An 18912-nucleotide genomic window follows, 5' to 3' on the forward strand; every position below is an offset into this window, starting at 1 on the left:
AATAATCAATGAAAATCCGTTATCTATGCTTATACTACTTTTTAATAGTGCTTGGCGAAGAAAGAGCTTGAGATTTGGACCAATGGTTGATGAGAACGGGTGACATGCAGGATGAACAAAATGAAATGAATTTTTGGATTTTACAGCCAAACATTTGAAACTCCTCAGCCATATTTTGGCTGTAAAAATAAATCCTCGAGGGGTCATCAGGGCAATTTTTCGAAAAATGAATAATTTCTTTTCGTGTTCATTGCACATTAGGTAGCAAGGTAAGTAATAAAATAATATTAGATGATGATAAGCTACTTTTTTTGAGAGGAATCTAGTGGTGGTAGTTTTATTGGATGATGATCATTATTGAATGCCAGATGACGATATTGACTCTTATTTTTTTTTTAATTTACTCTATAAATTGGGAAGCAAGATATGAATCATCATCGAGTCAAGTGAAAAAGAATGATTTAATATATCTTCAACCCAAATTTGATGCAATGATAATGACTTTTGAGTGAATTACAAAGGTATAAAGTGGTACATGCCTACATCATGTGATGGTACATAAGGAAATATGGTTTCAATCTTTGATGAAGGGATGAAAAGGAGATCAATGAAGTTTTGCCAAAAGGTTACCTTACAGTGGTTTGCGGACTTTTGGTGATTGTCATTTCCGAGGGTCACCAGAAGAAGATCTTTTTCCCAACTTCTCCAATGCTTGGCGGGTGCCGAGTTTTTTTTTCTCCTTTTTTTTTTTTTTTTTTTTTTTTTTTCTTTTTCTTTTTCTTTTTTTTTTTCTTTTTCTTTTTCTTTTTCTTGGTAACTCAATCGACCATTCCTTATTTTCTATTTTTATTTCTCCTTTTTGTTTCTCTTTATTCAACATATGGAACTTAGTGTTATCAAGAAAAAACGAAAAGTCAGTTGTTTATATTGTCGATCAAAGAAACTCAAATGTGATGGCAAGTTACCATGTGCAAGATGTATCAAGAAAGATAGTAGTGATAAGTGTGCCTATGGCGAACAAAGACCTCTTGGTCGTCCTCCAAAGAATGCAGTAGTGAATAAACTGACTCTCAATCAGACTAAGCAATTTACACAACATCTTTATAACGACTTTATCATTGAAAACGTGACATATACGATTCCAAACAGCACTCGATTCATTCGAAGCGACAAAACAAGGACCTTACATTACTTTTTGGACTCCCACTTCTCTCAAGCCATAGGGATCGCAGTGAATGAATTAGCCATTGTTCGATATAACAATAATCCTTGCCTAGTCGTGGACGTCAAAATTTACGATATTCTGGACATACACACTTGGACTGCTGTGGAATTTGTCAATAGATTCTGCAGCAAAATCAGTTCGATATCTATAGAAGGTGCCTTCGATTATGAACATACTGTGGCTGCATTATTTCAGGACCTTGCCTTCAAGTTCTTGATAGAACCTCCTTCAACACCACCTTTAACCAATCCACTTCTAACTCTCTCAACACAACAAGCCATACGACTTATCGAATTATTTTTTACAGCTCATCCATGCTCACATTTCCTCAACAAGACATTACTATTACAAGCTTTTTGGACTGATGCAGTGGATCCTTTATTATTGTGCGTAATTTATGGAACTGCGATCTATTTTGGAAAGACGATGGAAGGCAAACCTATTGGAATCAGAGATGCTGTAGATGGAACCGTTCGAAACGTGTTTTTGGATTATGCTTATTATCTGCTACAGAAATCATCGGATGAACCTAATGTGGCCAAGTATCAAGCTGTCTCCTTACTCTGTAGGTTTGAAGGTACTCATGGTTATCCAAAACGAGGAATGTCCATGTTGGGTTTGGCACATATGATGGAATCAAAACTTGGTCTTACGGATGGGTCTCTTCTCTCGACAGAAATAAGTGATGTGGAAGCGGAATTGATGATCAATGTTTACTGGGCAAACTTCATTGTTATGGTTTATCTCTGTACCGAAGGTAATAAAATTTTATGAAGAAAACGATTATTTCCTTTTACTTACCTTTTTTTTTTTTTTGGTTCATCTACTATAGTAGGCCATCCAGCTAAGTTTACCAACAATATTTTACCTCCACCATTACCACCTACCAGTATTCAAAAATCACTCTCGTATCAACTTGATATATCCAACGGTAATCAACGTCACTATCAATCTTATCAACATTTAGTGGAAACATTTTATGTCGCAGCTGTCACCAGTAAATTTATCAACGAACTTTTATTGGAGTTCCCTGAAGTGAAATACAATGTGCTTTACCCTCGATATGATAAAGAACCAAAACCACCAGTGGGCCTTCCAACTGTAGATGATCTTGTACCAAGGTTAATGACTGTTTTACAAGAATTCAATGTGTTTATACAAGAAACTCGGCATACTTGGAGTACACGTCAGATATATACGATTGAATCAATGTGGATGTTACTTGATATTCATCTTCTCTTCATCAATGACTATGAAGCGGCTCAAGAAGGTACAAGCTATGCTAATTCGATATTCGATATCTTTCGGGAAACAAAACTTTCAATCAATGATCCAAGTACAATGGCACGAGTACAAATGGCGATTCCAAGAATATATAGATTGATAGACACAACGCAAGCATTTCTCTCCAACGACAACAATCCAATAGCTTTCCTTCCACGACATCACATTATATCTGTTCTTGAAACTTCCAGTATTCTGCTATGCTTGAAACATTCTATCAATCAACAAGATGACTTGACTTTGGATTATTTGAAAAAGGTGTCGAGTGTGATTCAAAGTAATATATGGACCAATTGGACAGCAATCACTATTTTACAACAAAAGGTAGATTTCTACTTGAATCAATTCAATGGTATGAATGGAAGACAACAACAACTCTCTATGGATGATTCATCAAATGGACTACTAGATTCTTCGATATTAAGCAATCTTTTTGACTCATCTCTTTTTCCTTCTGAATCAACATTGGATGATGATCTAGCTTGGGCTTCATTTTTTGATCCTTGCTCTGAATGGTTGAACCCTATGACAAATTCTCTTCCTGTCAATAGAACGCTTTGTGATAATACGATACAGGACATCAACAATTTCACCAGCACAAACGACATGATCAATCCTTTTACCTTCTCTCCAACAATAACAACAACAACAACATCATCATCTAGTCTGTCTATAGACAATATACCCAACACATTTGCTACTCCAACTGTTCAATCACAACATACAACTGTCAATACAGCTAATAGTCAATCAGTGTCAACACTCCAGGTGAATCAAATACATCCTTCATCAGCTACTGCCTCAACATTAGAATCGTCCTGTCGTTATCCAATATAATTCAACAAGGCTTGTACCATAGGAATATCCAATATATATATATATTAGTATTGATCCATTTTGTAGTTTTAGTAATATTTATCTTTTATTTTTCTGTTGTACCAAATTTGTCCTCTGCATGATTTCGCTGGTTTTGAAATCTTTATGTACCCAAAATAAAGCCAGACTTTTTTTTTTTTGATTCATCTTTGAGAGTATTTTTTCCGGTCCTTCTTTTTTTTCTTTTCTTTCTTTTTTTTTTTTTTTCTTTCTTTTCCTTTTCCTTTTTTTTTTCTTTCTGAAACGCGACAATATGGATAATAGACCACCACCAGAATCACAAAGTTATCAACCTCAACAAACAATGTACCCACCACCACCTCAACCGTATTATCAATATAACAATAATGCCATGCCGCAACAACAACAGCAACAACAACCATATGGACAATATGCAAACAATGTTAACCAAGCAGAACAACAATATAACATGTTACCATTTGAAAAGGAATCAGACCAACCAAAGCAAGGTATCCGAGCTTGGCGTGACTTGTGGGCTTTAATTCTTTGGATATTGAACCTGGGTGCGTTTATTGGGGTTTCCGTTTTAGCGCTGCAAGTGTACCGACAGAATCATGCTGTGACAACTGGGGGAGTGGCCTCCAGTACTCAATATAGTGGTTTGACCTTTGACACAAGTACTTTCAAAATATTTGGTTTGGCTGCCGTGGTTGGTTTTGGTATTAGTCTTCTCTATTTAGTTTTAGTGAACGCGTAAAGTAGATATATATGTATATCTGATGAAAGGATAATACTTTTAACATTTGTATTTTTTAATTTTTTTCTTTCTTTCTTGTAGGATTCCAAAACAGATGATCTATATTACTTTTATAGCTTCGATCATTATCTATTTTGGTGTGACCATCTATTACTTTACACAACACTACTACTCTGCTGCTATCGTCTTCTTGATCTTCGCTGTTTTATATCTTTTTACCTTCTTTTGGTGGAGAAGCCGGATTCCTTTTGCAACAGGTATTACTTAAAAAAAAAAATCAAAAAAGAGAAAGAATGATAATAATCATATTTTTTTTTTTTACTAGCTATGCTTGCAAGTACCATTGGTGTTATGAAACGTCATCCAAGTACTGTTGTTATTGGAATTGTAACATTAATTATTCAAACAGCCTTCTCAATGTGGTTCATCTTGACGGTGGTGGGTATTTATGAACGATATTACAGTACAACCAGTAATAATGCAAGCTTGAATTTGGCCATGGTATTTCTTGTATTCTCTTATTACTGGACATCTCAAGTGATTTCTTATGTGTCTTACGTGACTCTTGCTGGGATTTATGCATCTGTATACTTCAATACTGGACCACATCCATCTTTACCTAGTCTTCGTCGGGCAGTCACTACTAGTTTTGGTTCGATTTGTTTTGGTTCTTTGTTAATTGCTCTTGTGGAATTCTTACGCTACTTTATCTCGATTGCTCGGAGCTCTACAGACAATCCAATCTTTAGTTTCTTATTATGTATTGTTGATTGTTTGGTCGGATGCTTTCAAGGATTCTTTGTAAGTTAAAATATGAAAATAACTTATCGATTTATTGTGTTTCTTACCTGATTTATTATTATTATTATTATTATTATTATTATTATTATTATTATTATTATTATTAGGAATGGTTTAATAATTATGCGTTTAGTGGTGTTGCTATCTATGGGAAAAGCTATATTCAATCTGCCAAAAGAACATGGACTATAATTAAGGATCGCGGTATTGAAGCAATTATCAATGATAATTTGATCAACAATGTTTTATTCTTAGGTAAAAAAAAAAAATAAAAAAAATAAAAAAAGATACCAGAAATGAATAAAAGATAGCTAATCATTATATGAATAGGTGGACTTGTCGTGGGTGTATTATGTTCATTACTTGGCTTCATCTATCTCAAGGTATCACAACCAGCCTTCAATCAATATGGAAATATGACGCCTGTTGTCGTGATGATGTGCTTTATTGTTGGTATCTCTATGTTTTCTACGGTGGCTATGGTGATTAGCAGTGGTGTCTCTACTACATTTGTTTGTCTTGCAGAAGATCCTCAAGCATTACAACGCACTCAACCTGAACTGTTTGAAAAGGTAGGAACAACAAAAAAAAAAAAAAGAGGAAGAGGGAATACTGATACGATTTGTTTCGTTATATTCATTCCATATAGATTCGACAAACATGGCCACGTGTTGTTCAAAGTGTTTAGATGGATGATTTGGTAGTTAGCTTACATATATATTTTTTACTGATTGCATAAATAATAATAATAATAATAATAAAAGTGATACTTTTTTTTTTTATATATACTTTTATTTTTTATTTTTTCGTCCCTTCTCTTTTCTTCTCTCTCCGCTTTTTTTTTTCCCTTTATATACCACATAACTGGAGAGGCTTGATATACTAAACAGTTCTCTCTTCTTTTTCTTTTTATCTTATTTTGATCCTGCTTCTATTTTGGTTAAACGCAATATAAGTACTTACCATTACCTCGGATATTCCGTAATACAACGACAATGGCTGTTACATCCGAGTCATCCATTTCACCTACTTCTCCTACCCAGCAAAGTTTACTACCAAATGTCGAAACCCATTTAACTGATCTTTTACGCAAAATAAAGGTATCTTACTAATAATAACAATAATAAAAAAAAAATACCTTGACTTGATCTCGATTGGTTTATGTATAGATTCACTTTGTACTCAATACTATTATCTTTTTTTTTTTTTTTTGTCTGTCAAACACTTTCCATAGTCGATATACCCAGGGATTCTCAAATCAACTCTTGGTGAACTTTATGCAATAGTGTTGAAATGCAAGCACGACTCTCTACCTCTCACTGACGTATGTTACAAAATAAAAAGAAAAAAGGAACTAGGATCGAGATTAAGCTCTGTTTGTTTGTTACTTTTATATTATTTGTAGGTATACAAGAACATCGACCAACTACTTGGCCTCTCTCAACCAGAATTAGCTGAATTCTTCAAGAAAGAAGTATCTCAATTCATACCATCAGTTCAAGGTAAAGCACAATGTTCTTCTTTGACTACAAAATAGAATCGCCACATTTCGTTACTCAATTTCTATTTGTGTTTGATCTTGATAGACAAAGTACCAAAGAGTCCAAGATCTAACAAAGATAAAACAAATACCAAGGTAAAAAAAAAAAAAAAAGAAGTGAATACAGGAATATATTGGAGTAATTGATAACATATACTGATGGTTCTTACTTTATAAATTTTCGTTGTCTATTTATGTCCTCTGCTGACCTGATGTTGATATAAATAATAATAATAAAAAAAAAAAAGAACAAGAGACTGACACACAAGATCACCAATGGATCTATTAAGGCAAAGAACAACAGTAATGGAACTATAATTGACAAGAACAACCTGACAAGCACAGACAATGGGGAAACTAGAACCAGCAAGGAGGGTATGGAACCATTCATAGGTGAATATACCATCTCATATGTCCGATCACAGCGACCATCACCTGTACGACGATCAACTACTCATAGGACCTTAGAAGGTGATTCAATACAACAACTATTACAAAAAGGCAAGCCATCCCTGATAGACGACATCTATCAACATATCGATCATGCTGATACTTTCACGTCCTTTCTCGAATTACTCTCATTGTATGACTCACAAACTATCAACTACGATGAATTGATGCAACGGGCGGTTCCTTTCTTGGGAAGTAATAAAGCTCTTCTTGAACGATTCAATCAAGGCATTCTGGAAGACAGATTGGATACAGATCAAGCACACAATGATGATGATCTATTAGAGTATCCTCCTAGTTCATTGAGAACAACTTGCAACAATGAAGGTGATTCCCCTGCTATTTCTGTGGCGTCTTCAAGTACAACCAACTCATCATCTAGTTCTCCACTATATCAATTTAAAGATAATACTTCAAGTTATCGATGGATCCCAAAATCAGTAAGTTCAGAATTAATATTAAAAGAAAAAGATACACAATAGATTTTTGTTCTAGAATTTTGAATAATAATGATATCTAACTTTACTTTTTATTACTTCATTTAGCGGCGAAGTGAACAATGCTCAGGTCGTGATAAACTCTGCTGGCAGGTATTGAATGATGAATATGTATCTCATCCAACTTGGGCAAGTGAAGACAATGGATTCTTGTCATCTAAGAAAAATAAATATGAAGATATGATCCATAGAGTGGAGGACGAAAGGTAAAAAAAAAAAAAAAAAAAAAAAAAAAAATAAGAAAAAAAAACTGATTAATTTGATGATATTCATACAATTATATTTAGATATGGCTTGGACATTGAAATCTGCAATAACTGGGATGTACTAACACATCTGGAAAAATATCTTCGTCGACTCAAACGTCCATCTCAAAGTTTAAAAGGCAAATCGAAATCGACAACTAACCAAAGTGATGTTTGTTCAAGCAATATCGTTACTCAAGCTGTCAAGAAACTATATACCCGGGATCGCCAACAAGATATTATGGAATCCATTCGTAACAACCCAATTAAAACTCTTCCTGATATTTTGAAATTAATGAAGCAAAGAGATGTAGACTTGCGAAAACAAAAGGTAAAAAAAAAAAAAAAAAAAAAAAAATTGGATAATTTTTCAAATGAAAACAATTGAACATTCAATTTTTTTTTGTTTTCCTTCTTGGTAGGCTGAAAAGGAAGAAAGCTGGAATGAAACGGTGGACAAGAATTACTATAAATCTCTGGATTACCATAAAACAGAAGGACGAAAGAATCTTACGATTCAAAGCTTGGTCACTGAAATTGACGCATTATGGCATGAGCAACAACGACTCTCCTTACTTGACAAACAAAGAAATCGATCGCAACTAGCATTATTACAACAACAACAACAAGAAGAAGAAGAAAAAACAGTGCGGGAAGAAAATGGGAACGTTCCAAGTTCAACATCCACACCATCATCTCATCGATCATCAGACCTATCACCACCACAACTTGTATATACAATGCATGATTCATCTATTGCTTATGACATTTTTGAATTAATGCGAACATCTAACCGTCATCAAATCCAGTACAGCAACAAGGACGCTTCATCCATAGACTATTTCATTACTCATCAACTACCTCAGATATTTGGATTACCAGAAAATATTGACATCGCTATCGAACATGATCCATCTACTGCTACTTCTACAGAAAAATCCAAGATAGATGCTATTCAAACCCGATCACAACGACAACGACAGCAATTACGCCAAGAGCATACACCCTCGAACTTGACCGATAACAAAGTACATAGGCAAATTACTGTCAACTTTGATGGACGATTATTTATTGGGAATACCAATTGGTACTGTGTAATCCGATACTTCCAGGTAAAAAAATATATAATTATATATATATAATTATATATATGTAGAAAAGACAATTATAATATGTCTGATGATTTTTTTTTCTCTATCTATTCTAGATGATATATGAATGTTTGTCGATTCTCAAGACATGGGGAGTCCGATACAAAGAATCACCAGAAGATACAAAACGTAGTATCACAGCAGCAGTCGATTTGAAACTTGATACCAAGGGAATAGCAAGTGGTAAGAAAGAAAACAAGAGAAAATCACAAAATGCCTAACTATTGTCATTTGGTTAGTCGAAATCGATCTCAAACAGGGTTATTACCAAGCAGCCATTGACATCATCAAGCATTTCATTACTGGGAATATTGAACAACTGGACTTTGAAGAAGGCATACGATACTTTTTTGGTGTACAGGCATATGTGACATTCAACTTTGAGAAAACCATGCTGGCTTTAATTCGTCAAGTTCATCAAATTGTCAACAATTCAAAATGTATGGAACTGTTCACTCTATTTCAAACTATACCGCCAACGATTCGATTGGAAGATATTGATCCGATTGCTTTGTATCGACATGCTGTAGAAGATATTATTGGATCAACGGAAAACAAATTTATCATTAGCATGGTAAGAATTAAAAAAAAAAAAAAAAAGTGATCAGGTCTTTGACTTTTTTTTTTTTTTTTTTTTTTTTTAGGATGGTGCTCATCAGCAACTATGTTTACAAATCCTTGGTATGAATGAAGCAGTATTTCCGCATGAACAAGATGATGATTACCATGCTTACTTGACCACATATCAAAACCGAAAAAAGAAGACATTGGGTGTGAAAAGGAAACGTACCAGTAAAGTGTTTCTTAAACGGTAAAGATAATAATAAAAGTAGCATATATAGAAACTCAACATTTAATATGATCAACAATAGAAACTTGGAAGACGAACAAAAGAGAGCGAAAAGTAATATCATGGTGCAACAAGATCTCCGGTATAAGATCTGTAAGCAAGCATATCATATGTTCTATGAAACCGGTACCGAAGATATGTATGTACGACAACTTAGGAAACCACGGAGGTCCAAATAGTATAGTTATTTTATTCTGTTGTCAATAAAAGAAAGGGTATTATTAAACAATGAGGAAATAAAACATAAAATAGCATTGATCATAATTATTGTTTGAGACAGGTATACAGGGAAGTATATTTTAAAATAAAAAATAAAAAAAAAAAATAGACATAGATGGAAATAATAGGAAGAAATGAAAGAACTATGACTAGATGAAGGTATGTGAGGTATCCAAAATATAATAGTAAACTACAATGACCCTTCGATATAATCAAATTGTAATATTTGTTGAGTTGAAATCAAAGCGATGAAAAAGTACAATAATACATACCTTTTTCTTAGCTGTTGAGTCACGTTCATTGTTGTGAGTCTATCCATGGTCGTTTCGTTCCACTGATACCGTTTATTGTTGGTGACGATGACGATGATTCTTTCGTTTTCAATATATCCAATTGCGGTCGAAGTTGTTCCAAATCTGTGTTAATGTCATCTTCTGTCGCACCTAGAGTTAATGAACGTATTGGATCAAAATGGTTAAGGATTTAAATAAATAAATAAGTGAATATGTATATATATAAAAAATAAAAATAAAAAAAAAGATATTGATGACAGATGGCCTTTCAGGTGGTACCCAATGTAGTTGTTGATCATCTTCTGGAGAGCCTAAAATATTATGATGGAATAAAAAAAAGAGTATCAAAGGAATGAAAAAAATTTATAAAAAAAGGGATATACATAGCGTTATCTTACCTTGACTGACTTGAACACTATGTTCATATTCCAAGACATCGATTTTCCGTTGCAATTCCATCATCATTGCCTTTCGAGTTGCTAATTTGGTCAGCTAGGAATATATTTAAGTTATTCATCCATCATTAGAATCCCATCTTTCTTTCCTTTTTTTTTTTATTTACCTGAAATTCATCGTTTGCCGTCTTTTGTAGAGCAATAAACTCTTCGAGAAGATTGGATTGTAATAGGGCTCGTCGACATTCAGCATTGGCCTTTTGTTGACTTCGTTTTTCTTCCAGGGCAGCCAGTAGATGCTTGTATTGAGTATGTGATTGGTCCTTGATCAAGTTTTCCAGTTTATCTAAATCAGCCAGTCTAATATATAAATATAAAGAAGAATTTGTTTATCAATAATATCTATGCCGTACAAGTTCCTTGATGTGACATTTACTTTTTACCAATCATATCCTTCCTTGTGTCTTTTCTTGATGATAACATTGGACTATCATCTTGATTTGTGGACGAATCAGTTGTTTCAGAAATTTGCTCGTCGTTGTCATCATCATCATCGTCATCATCATCGTCATCATCATCATCTTGTTGTGTTTGACGCTGTTGTCGTCGTCGTCGTGATCGGCGTCGTGGTTGATCTAGAGTATTATCCTTTGACTCTGTTTTCTCACCATCACTGACCATTTGAGATTTCTTCGCCGTAGTAGACTTTGCTGCTGATCCAGATGACCTATTCTTTATATCCGTCGGTTTGATCAAATTGGAAGATGGCTGTATTGATGATGATGGTCTTCCTGATCTTCGAGTAATTGGCGCATCACTTTGATTAGAGTCAGTTAGCTGATTCTGTTGAGATCTAGTTTTGGTGTGTGACATTTGAAGATAATAATAATAAAAAAAAAAGATGTATAATAGATACAAAAAGGACCGACTCTATTGATTTAAAAAAAAAAAAAGAAAGAAAGAAAAAGACAAGAAAAGAATAGAAAGAAAGAAAGAAAGAAAGAAAGGAAAAAAAAAAAAAAAAAAAGAAAAAAGGCGGCGAATAAAAAAAAAAAAAGGTACATGCAAGGTGAATAAAAAAAAAAAGATCTAAATGACAAAGATGGAGTTTATTTTATTTTAGGAAAAAGAAAAATAAGGGGTAGATGTCTTAGAAGAACTAGGTAAATCTAATGGATGTAAAGAAGTAGAAGGTTCAGGTTCAGGTGATGATGATGAATAAGGAATAATCACACCACGACGTTGCTGTGAGAGAGAAGGTACAGGAATATAAGAAATATGAGAAGGCATAATGGGAGTGGATGATGATGGTTTCAATGCTTTTTTAAAGAAATGATGAGAATGAGATAATCTTTTGTTAGGTAAAAAAGAAGGTGGACTAAAGACAGGGGCCAAGGAAAGACGATGTTGAATACTTTTATACCAAAGTTCCATTTCATGATGTGATGAACATTCTATTGTCCATGGTTTAATTGTTCCGGTAGATTGGCGTAAAGATGGTTCCAAACGAAACGTGTTGGGTCGATCCATTAAGGGTATGATTTGTCCTACGTCCGATAGATGTAATACTTGAGAGGGTGTTTCAGTATGCTATATGAAGGAACAATAAGAAAAAGGGGTTAAGTTAACTATATATTTATATATAACTATATATGGATAGATATATAATTATTGTTTCTTTTTTTTTTCTTTTTTTTTTACCTCATCACGATAATAACGTAGTTCTGTATCTAATAATATAAAATATCTAGGTGCCCATTTTAACCTGCCAAAACTAGTTTGTGACATTTTGAATAACCAAGCAGCTCTTGGAGCATCTAAATCCATCTTGTTATTCATATATATATAATAATAATAATAAATAAAATAAAAAGTATAAAAAAAAAGTAAAAAGAAAAGGGAAAAAGAAAAGAAAAAGGTATAAAAGGGGGGGGGATTTATATCTTCTGTCATGCAAGCGGAGAGCGAATCATCACTGACAATGATATATGCTTTCCCTCCTGAAAACGCCTATCAATCTACAAAAGAAGGAATAAAAAGGGAATTGATAATGAACGAAACTGCATCGCGGAATCATCTTTTATGAGGGGGGTAAATTCCACGTGTCGATAAACTGATAAATTGGGTATATAGTTCTTAGTATTTCTCTTTTTCTTTTTTCTTTTCCTTTTTTTTTTTTTTTTATATATATATTCTAATGAACTCCAAAAAAAGATCTTCTATAACGAATAAAGAATCCAATGTAAGAACTGTTTTCCTTTTGTGATATTAAACTTGACTTTATATTATGTATGAATAGGAAAAGATCATCAAGAAACAATGTAAAGAATTAGGATCAACAGTTATTAATCATACTAACAATGATATACAACCTATAATGGATGATGATAATGATATAAAAGGGTCACTTGAAAGAGGTTGGAGCACAATGTTCTATGACTGGGAATGGGACATTTTGAAAGAACGCCAATAAATTTTCTGTCTTGACGTTGCACCAATCTTTCTTTTTTTCTTTTTTCTCTCTCTATTTTCTTTTCTTTTCGTCCTTTTCCTTTTTTTTTTTTTTTTTTTTTTCTTATGTTCTCTTCATCATGTTGTTACTGATACTATGTTTGGTTCAGTTAGTTTACTCTCGAGTTATGGCAAGTTTTATTGTCCCTGTGAACAGTCCTGAATTAAAATATATTGGACGTTGGCAAGTTACTTCTCAAGGCATTCAAGTCGGTTGGCCTGGTGCTTATCTACAAACGATCGTTCATAGTACTCAACTACGACTTTTATTAGCTCAACCCACTAGTCTTCTTGTAAAAATCGATCACTTCTCTTGGGTACAATACAATGTATCTTTGCAACAACAACAACAACAACAATATATTGAACTGAACCTTGACGACAGCAAAGTGGACTGGACTCTTCCTCATAAACTTACCATTGTTTCTACTGAAGTAGCACCTTTACACTTGGTAGGCCTGGCTTTGGCGGACAATGGATCAGTACTTTTACCTTCTGCATCACGCGTTGTAGAATTCATTGGGCATGACCTTATGCTTAATACTGCAAGAAAATGGGATACGAATCAAACGATACCTGACCAACAATTTGCCATCACTGATAGCTTTCCTTGGCTAGTCTCAGACCTTTTGGGAATAGATCATATTCATATAGCTTATTCAGGTGCTACTCTCCTAGATGATGACACTTATGGCAAGCTTGGCATGCAGACACGTTATTTTGATTGGTCCATTTTTGCATCATCCCCGTCATTATCATCATCAGCATCAGCATTTGTATCAACATCATCATTAATATCAGCAACAATACCATCATCATCGGCAACATTTATATCATCAAGATCATCATCATCAATACCCTCAACTCATTACGATTTCACATCTTATATCCCTTCAGTCATCGTTTTGTTACTAGGACGTTATGATGAAGATATATCTCAATATCGAATTGATCTAGTACGGTTTTTGGGGAAAATTCGACAACAATATCAAGTAGCACCCATCCTTGTCATGTCTGAACCTTTAGGAGAAATGGTGCAATCTACTCAGGCAGCTGTTCATCAATGCAACGATCAAGGCGATCAACAAATTTTCTATGTGGATACAACTGGCTGGTTACATTACAATAACAGTGTAAACAAGAATGTGGATATATATATAGATATATGTGTTGACTTTTATTATTCCTTTTTTTTTATAGATTGGAAATGACGAACAATTGATACTTGCACAGAAATTGGCACCTATGATTCAAGCCAAGTTAGCAATTCCTCCATTACCACTACCGGATCCGCTCCCGAATCCGTCTCTACCTGATGATTGGCAAACCATGGATGTTGGAAATCAAGGATTACGTGGCTCTGTAACATTTGATGCTGGCTCATCATTTACACTTTGGGGATCAGGAACAAGTTTAAACGGCCATCTGGATGCTTTTCGTTTTGTCTATCAATCTCTTTCTGGAAAAGGTGCAATCGAGGCAACGATTCAATCACATGCTACATTTTCTTCGTGTGCAAAGGCGGGAATCATGCTGCGGGAACATTTGGCTTTAGGATCAGCTTATGTATCTATAGGACTTTCACCAGAAGATGGATTATTTATTCGAACTAGGGACTACAATTTCAACAATACACAATTGATAAAAAAATCTCGAGCTTCACCTCCGTATCGCATTAGACTGGAACGCACCTCTGATCATGCATTTATTGCTCAAACAAAAAGAAAAAATCTGGTGGATAACGACAACAACAACAACAATAGTGAAGATTTGAACACTCATGCTGGTGACGAATGGGAAACGATGGCCATCATACCAAATCTAAGCTTGGCTCAAGATATTTATGTAGGACTCTTTGTTACTAGTTGCGACAATACAGTAGTGAGCGTGGCCAATTTTACTGAAGTCTCTATTCAAGGAAATGTTGGTCGTGCGTATGTGCTTCATCCTCATCGGTTTATTGATCAATCATCACGTCTTTAGAATTAGTATCATTATATTTATTTTATTTATATTGTTCTATTCACCTTCAATAAACAAAAAAATCATATATTTATAGCATTCTATTTATGAGATATCTTTTACAGTATACTTCATGAGGAAAGAAAAGTATCGACTTGTTAAAGAAGCTGGTTCTGATATATATATATATATATATATATAAAGCGAATGAGTGGAAACATTCACGTATAGACCACGATTGGATGTTACCAACGATAAAATAAAAAAGGTACAATGATAAACGTCTATGGATGAACTGCGATTTTTTTTTTTTTTGGGATCTATTTGCTTGCATGATCTTCAAATGTCAATGTTAGTACTGTCTCATCTATGATCAATAGATGTGACTATTGTGCACATGTGTATGTTCTTTTTCCAATGCATCATCCGCAAAACTAAGAATAGAATCTATCGGAATATGCCAAGAAAAGGATGCTTGTAAGGTCAGTATTTCTCCTTTTCAGGGATAATCAGAGCCAACGAATATCAACATCCGATCATTAAATTACATGTCGTTCATTCATCTGAATCATGAAAGATTTAATTCAAAAAAAAAAAAAAAAAAAAAAAAAAAAAAAAAAAGATCAAAATCCAAAAAAAAAATTCATTTTTATTTACTAAAGTAAAATATGTTTAACAAAGATAAAGGCACAATGATAAAAAAAAAAAACACAAGTATATAAAATTGAATACTAAGAAATCAAGAATAAAATGTATAAAGGCGGGTGGGGGAATAAAAAAAAAAAAAGATCATTGATTTCAGTTCTTCTTTTGCTTGCCTTCAAAACGAGGAGGTGTTTGAATACCGACCAACCAAGTGATGCCAGTACCAGCAATAAACACAAAGAGTAAGACCACACCAAGACTCATAAAGATAGCAGGAGAGAACAATTGGTATTTGGCAAAGATGGGTAATTGGACATTAGGTTTGTCACTAGGGGCACGACGAGTCAAGCCAGATTGCTTCTACAAAAAAAAAAAAAAAAAAAAAATGTTCATATCATATTATCCAATTTTCTTTCAACTTCCTTACGCTTTCCTTTGGAATACTTGAAGTATAAATCACAACATAATCATCATTGGATTGTTCTTGGATCAATGTCAACAATTGATCCACCTTGTGTTCTATCAAGAAAATAGAAGGAGATTTAGTTGTCGAATTCCAATGGATCTTAAACCTGTCTTTTCATTTGTTCTTTACCATTGTTTTCCGCATCTTCAGGTAAAGTCACGGTGATGATCTTGGTATTCAATTGTTTGATGGTATCTATCCAAATGAAAAAAATGTTGAGTTGAATTTATTTCCTATTAAAAAGTCATCCTATTCCACTCTATTTACCATCTTGTTTAATGTTGGTGATATCACTGCCACATTGATTGCCAATGGCTTGAGCAACAGCATTAATATCGATACCATTTTCAATATATTCCAACTGAGTGTACGAGGAAGCAGATTGGCTATGATCCTATCAAGATAAATACCAATAAATGAAAAGATAGTTAGTTCTTTCCCATTACAACATCAATCTAAAAAAAAAAAAAAAAAAAAAAAAAGCTATATAAATACCTTGATCGATTTCAAAGACGCTAAATCAGATCGATGAAGCTATTATACAGGCAGTGATACATAGGAAAAGGGGAAAGAAAAAAAATATCAGTATTTCAAAACTAAAACAAGATAAACATACTCTTCCCAAACCGAAAAACTTACACCTGGTTGGTCAATGACAGCTACCAACTGACTAGAACAAATATCAGATGACAGAAAATTCAACACGGCATTAGAAGCATCAGCATTTTTCAAGATGAGTTGGTCATTCGTCGAAGTTTTCAAATAGCTACAAAAAAAAAAAAATAAAAGAAAGACGAGAAGAAGAATAAAGTTAGTCATAAAACGGAAGGATGGATAATAGGTTTTATATATATATATATATATATATATGTGTGTGTGTGTGTGTCGTATCATAGTATTGTTAGAGTTGTTCAATGACATACCTTTCTTTTGACGACCACAAGAGACAAGGTACAGTGCTTTCAAATGCTAAAGCATTCGATACTAAAGAAGCCAATAAAATTGCAGTTGTAAACTTCATGTCCAAGATATACAAAAGAAAAAAAAAAAGAGGAAAGAAAGACGAATTCATTTTTTTTTTTTTTCTGTGGTTGTTTGGTGCTTTTGAGCGCCCGCCCTCTCCTGTGCCGTTTCAACCAAAATGTAAAAAGCACAAATAACTTCAAAAGAGAAAGTAGGACCTGATTGGCTTCTTTTCTTTGCGAGGCTAATTTTGATCTTCCGACTTTTGTTCACGGAAATGTTAACGGGGGGGGTGGCTGATGAATGTTGTTGTTTGTTCAAAAAAAAAAAAAAAAGTCCAGCAAGATATATTTTTCTTTTTTTTTTTATTCTTTTTTAACTCTAATATATATAATATGGCTGCCGCTCTCCAAGTTATTGCCAAATGGGCCATTCCTGTTGGTCTTGCCGTTGGTGGTATTCAATCCGCCATGTACGATGGTAAGCATTCTAACGATTCTTCTTAGCGTCAAACTCCTTTAAAAAAACAACACAACAATTAACTGACAACTCGTTTTTTAATTATTATTTTCTTTTCTTCTCTTTTTTTTTTTTTTTTTTTTTTTTTACTACAATCTATATAGTTCAAGGTGGTTACCGTGCCGTTATTTTCGATCGTATTCAAGGTGTTAAAGTCGATTCCATTGGAGAAGGTACTCACTTCTTAGTACCTTGGTTACAACGTGCTGTTCAATTCGATGTTCGTACCAAACCTCGTAATATTTCCACCACTACCGGATCCAAAGATATGCAAATGGTGTCTTTGACTTTGCGTGTGTTGCACCGTCCTGAAATCAAGCAATTGCCTTCTATCTATCAAAACTTGGGTCTTGATTACGACGAACGTGTGTTGCCTTCCATTGGTAACGAAGTCTTGAAGTCCATTGTTGCTCAATTCGATGCTTCTGAACTTATTACTCAACGTGAAGTTGTATCTGCCAAAATCCGTGAAGAATTGTACAAGCGTGCTAGAGAATTCAATATTGCTTTGGAAGATGTATCTATTGTAAGTATATATCATTAAAAAAAAATAGAAATATCGATTAATGTTCTTTCTTTTTTTTTTTTTTTTCTTATCAGACCCACATGACTTTTGGTAAGGAATTCACCAATGCTGTTGAACAAAAACAAATTGCTCAACAAGAAGCTGAACGTGCCAAATTCATTGTTGAACGTGCTGAACAAGAAAAGTTGGCCTCCATTATTCGTGCTGAAGGTGACTCTCAAGCCGCTGAATTGATTTCCGCATCTCTTGAAAAGGCTGGTGAAGGGTAAGAATATAATCAAATAAAAGGAGGGAAAGAGTTTATTATTCAACTGTTTTTTTTTTATGAATAGTATTATTGCCTTCCGTCGTATTGAAGCTTCCAAGGATATTGCTCAAACTTTGTCTCAATCTCGTAATGTTACTTACTTGCCCAGCAACAGAGAAGGTGGTAGCAACATGCTTTACAATCTCAACACTCAATAGGTTATCTATTCTCCTCCCATCCTACTCCATATTTCTCTTTCTTTTCTTTTTTTTCAGTTTTTACTACCTCTCTCTCTTTTTTTTTTTATTTTTTTTTCCTTCTTCCTGACTGTTGTATGAAACACATGCCTCCTCCCCTTTCCATACACTTCTTCTTTTATATATATTGATACAATTTATTCTACATAGTCTTGAACAATAAAATAAAAACTATATACATCTTGATATACAATAAAAAATAATCGTCTTTATATTATTATTGATTGATCTTTTGTAATAAGGATTTGTCTTTTATTCCTTATACTCTTAAC

General features: G+C 33.8%; 8 protein-coding genes across 8 annotated transcripts; 5 read left to right on the forward strand and 3 right to left on the reverse strand.

The window, feature by feature from the left end:
• Window positions 1–727: 727 nt before the first annotated feature.
• On the forward strand, window positions 728–2175 carry BX664DRAFT_193428 (uncharacterized protein). The gene has a single exon (XM_051540081.1). It carries the CDS (start codon window positions 881–883, stop codon window positions 1997–1999), a length of 1119 nt encoding a protein of 372 aa, XP_051396953.1. The 5' UTR covers window positions 728–880; the 3' UTR covers window positions 2000–2175.
• A 1421-nt stretch (window positions 2176–3596) lies between these two features.
• Window positions 3597–5640, forward strand: BX664DRAFT_302114 (plasma-membrane choline transporter-domain-containing protein). Its single transcript, XM_051542417.1, has 6 exons — window positions 3597–4099; window positions 4185–4360; window positions 4429–4904; window positions 5012–5159; window positions 5235–5476; window positions 5554–5640. The coding sequence occupies exons 1-6, from the start codon at window positions 3639–3641 to the stop codon at window positions 5590–5592; spliced, it is 1542 nt and encodes a 513-aa protein (XP_051396954.1). The 5' UTR covers window positions 3597–3638; the 3' UTR covers window positions 5593–5640.
• A 259-nt stretch (window positions 5641–5899) lies between these two features.
• Window positions 5900–9816, forward strand: BX664DRAFT_352559 (Sin3 family co-repressor-domain-containing protein; the record flags this gene model as incomplete). Its single annotated transcript, XM_051547681.1, has 12 exons — window positions 5900–6004; window positions 6139–6228; window positions 6310–6406; window positions 6491–6540; window positions 6735–7334; window positions 7440–7597; window positions 7679–7967; window positions 8059–8748; window positions 8844–8970; window positions 9027–9361; window positions 9432–9598; window positions 9660–9816. 12 exons carry the CDS (start codon window positions 5900–5902, stop codon window positions 9814–9816), a joined length of 2865 nt encoding a protein of 954 aa, XP_051396955.1.
• Window positions 9817–10151: 335 nt separating this feature from the next.
• Window positions 10152–11493, reverse strand: BX664DRAFT_193459 (uncharacterized protein). The gene is made up of 4 exons (XM_051540082.1): window positions 10981–11493; window positions 10712–10904; window positions 10548–10641; window positions 10152–10460 (listed from the first exon to the last, which is right to left on the reverse strand). The coding sequence occupies exons 1-4, from the start codon at window positions 11415–11417 to the stop codon at window positions 10306–10308; spliced, it is 879 nt and encodes a 292-aa protein (XP_051396956.1). The 5' UTR covers window positions 11418–11493; the 3' UTR covers window positions 10152–10305.
• A 155-nt stretch (window positions 11494–11648) lies between these two features.
• BX664DRAFT_340336 (uncharacterized protein) lies at window positions 11649–12392 on the reverse strand. Its single transcript, XM_051546802.1, has 2 exons — window positions 12246–12392; window positions 11649–12134 (listed from the first exon to the last, which is right to left on the reverse strand). The coding sequence occupies exons 1-2, from the start codon at window positions 12381–12383 to the stop codon at window positions 11664–11666; spliced, it is 609 nt and encodes a 202-aa protein (XP_051396957.1). The 5' UTR covers window positions 12384–12392; the 3' UTR covers window positions 11649–11663.
• A 716-nt stretch (window positions 12393–13108) lies between these two features.
• Window positions 13109–15115, forward strand: BX664DRAFT_340337 (uncharacterized protein). The gene is made up of 2 exons (XM_051546803.1): window positions 13109–14188; window positions 14256–15115. The coding sequence occupies exons 1-2, from the start codon at window positions 13136–13138 to the stop codon at window positions 15036–15038; spliced, it is 1836 nt and encodes a 611-aa protein (XP_051396958.1). The 5' UTR covers window positions 13109–13135; the 3' UTR covers window positions 15039–15115.
• Window positions 15116–15640: 525 nt separating this feature from the next.
• Window positions 15641–17191, reverse strand: BX664DRAFT_340340 (uncharacterized protein). The gene is made up of 7 exons (XM_051546804.1): window positions 17052–17191; window positions 16768–16894; window positions 16624–16662; window positions 16396–16522; window positions 16258–16323; window positions 16090–16181; window positions 15641–16022 (listed from the first exon to the last, which is right to left on the reverse strand). The coding sequence occupies exons 1-7, from the start codon at window positions 17147–17149 to the stop codon at window positions 15816–15818; spliced, it is 756 nt and encodes a 251-aa protein (XP_051396959.1). The 5' UTR covers window positions 17150–17191; the 3' UTR covers window positions 15641–15815.
• A 295-nt stretch (window positions 17192–17486) lies between these two features.
• BX664DRAFT_268800 (band 7 family-domain-containing protein) lies at window positions 17487–18601 on the forward strand (the record flags this gene model as incomplete). Its single annotated transcript, XM_051541018.1, has 4 exons — window positions 17487–17571; window positions 17715–18136; window positions 18211–18401; window positions 18469–18601. 4 exons carry the CDS (start codon window positions 17487–17489, stop codon window positions 18599–18601), a joined length of 831 nt encoding a protein of 276 aa, XP_051396960.1.
• Between the last annotated feature and the right edge of the window lie 311 nt (window positions 18602–18912).

Source organism: Halteromyces radiatus (genome assembly GCF_025201355.1).
Source record: "Halteromyces radiatus strain CBS 162.75 chromosome Unknown BX664scaffold_8, whole genome shotgun sequence".
Classification (NCBI taxonomy): Eukaryota; Fungi; Mucoromycota; class Mucoromycetes; order Mucorales; family Cunninghamellaceae; genus Halteromyces; species Halteromyces radiatus.

Excerpts from the sequence above, each read along its gene's own strand:
- BX664DRAFT_193428 (XM_051540081.1), top strand. The coding sequence starts at position 881 with ATGGAACTTAGTGTTATCAAGAAAAAACGAAAAGTCAGTTGTTTATAT.
- BX664DRAFT_302114 (XM_051542417.1), top strand. The coding sequence starts at position 3,639 with ATGGATAATAGACCACCACCAGAATCACAAAGTTATCAACCTCAACAA. Across the intron at positions 4,905-5,011 it reads GATGCTTTCAAGGATTCTTT|GAATGGTTTAATAATTATGC; the intron begins GTAAGTTAAAAT and ends TATTATTATTAG. Across the intron at positions 5,160-5,234 it reads CAACAATGTTTTATTCTTAG|GTGGACTTGTCGTGGGTGTA; the intron begins GTAAAAAAAAAA and ends TTATATGAATAG.
- BX664DRAFT_193459 (XM_051540082.1), bottom strand. The coding sequence starts at position 11,417 with ATGTCACACACCAAAACTAGATCTCAACAGAATCAGCTAACTGACTCT. Across the intron at positions 10,905-10,980 it reads AAGGATATGATTGGTAAAAA|ACTGGCTGATTTAGATAAAC; the intron begins GTAAATGTCACA and ends TTTATATATTAG. Across the intron at positions 10,642-10,711 it reads CGGCAAACGATGAATTTCAG|CTGACCAAATTAGCAACTCG; the intron begins GTAAATAAAAAA and ends ATATATTCCTAG.
- BX664DRAFT_340336 (XM_051546802.1), bottom strand. The coding sequence starts at position 12,383 with ATGAATAACAAGATGGATTTAGATGCTCCAAGAGCTGCTTGGTTATTC. Across the intron at positions 12,135-12,245 it reads TACGTTATTATCGTGATGAG|CATACTGAAACACCCTCTCA; the intron begins GTAAAAAAAAAA and ends TCCTTCATATAG.
- BX664DRAFT_340337 (XM_051546803.1), top strand. The coding sequence starts at position 13,136 with ATGTTGTTACTGATACTATGTTTGGTTCAGTTAGTTTACTCTCGAGTT. Across the intron at positions 14,189-14,255 it reads GGTTACATTACAATAACAGT|ATTGGAAATGACGAACAATT; the intron begins GTAAACAAGAAT and ends TTTTTTTTATAG.
- BX664DRAFT_340340 (XM_051546804.1), bottom strand. The coding sequence starts at position 17,149 with ATGAAGTTTACAACTGCAATTTTATTGGCTTCTTTAGTATCGAATGCT. Across the intron at positions 16,663-16,767 it reads CTGTCATTGACCAACCAGGT|CTTCATCGATCTGATTTAGC; the intron begins GTAAGTTTTTCG and ends CCTGTATAATAG. Across the intron at positions 16,324-16,395 it reads CACCAACATTAAACAAGATG|ATACCATCAAACAATTGAAT; the intron begins GTAAATAGAGTG and ends TCATTTGGATAG.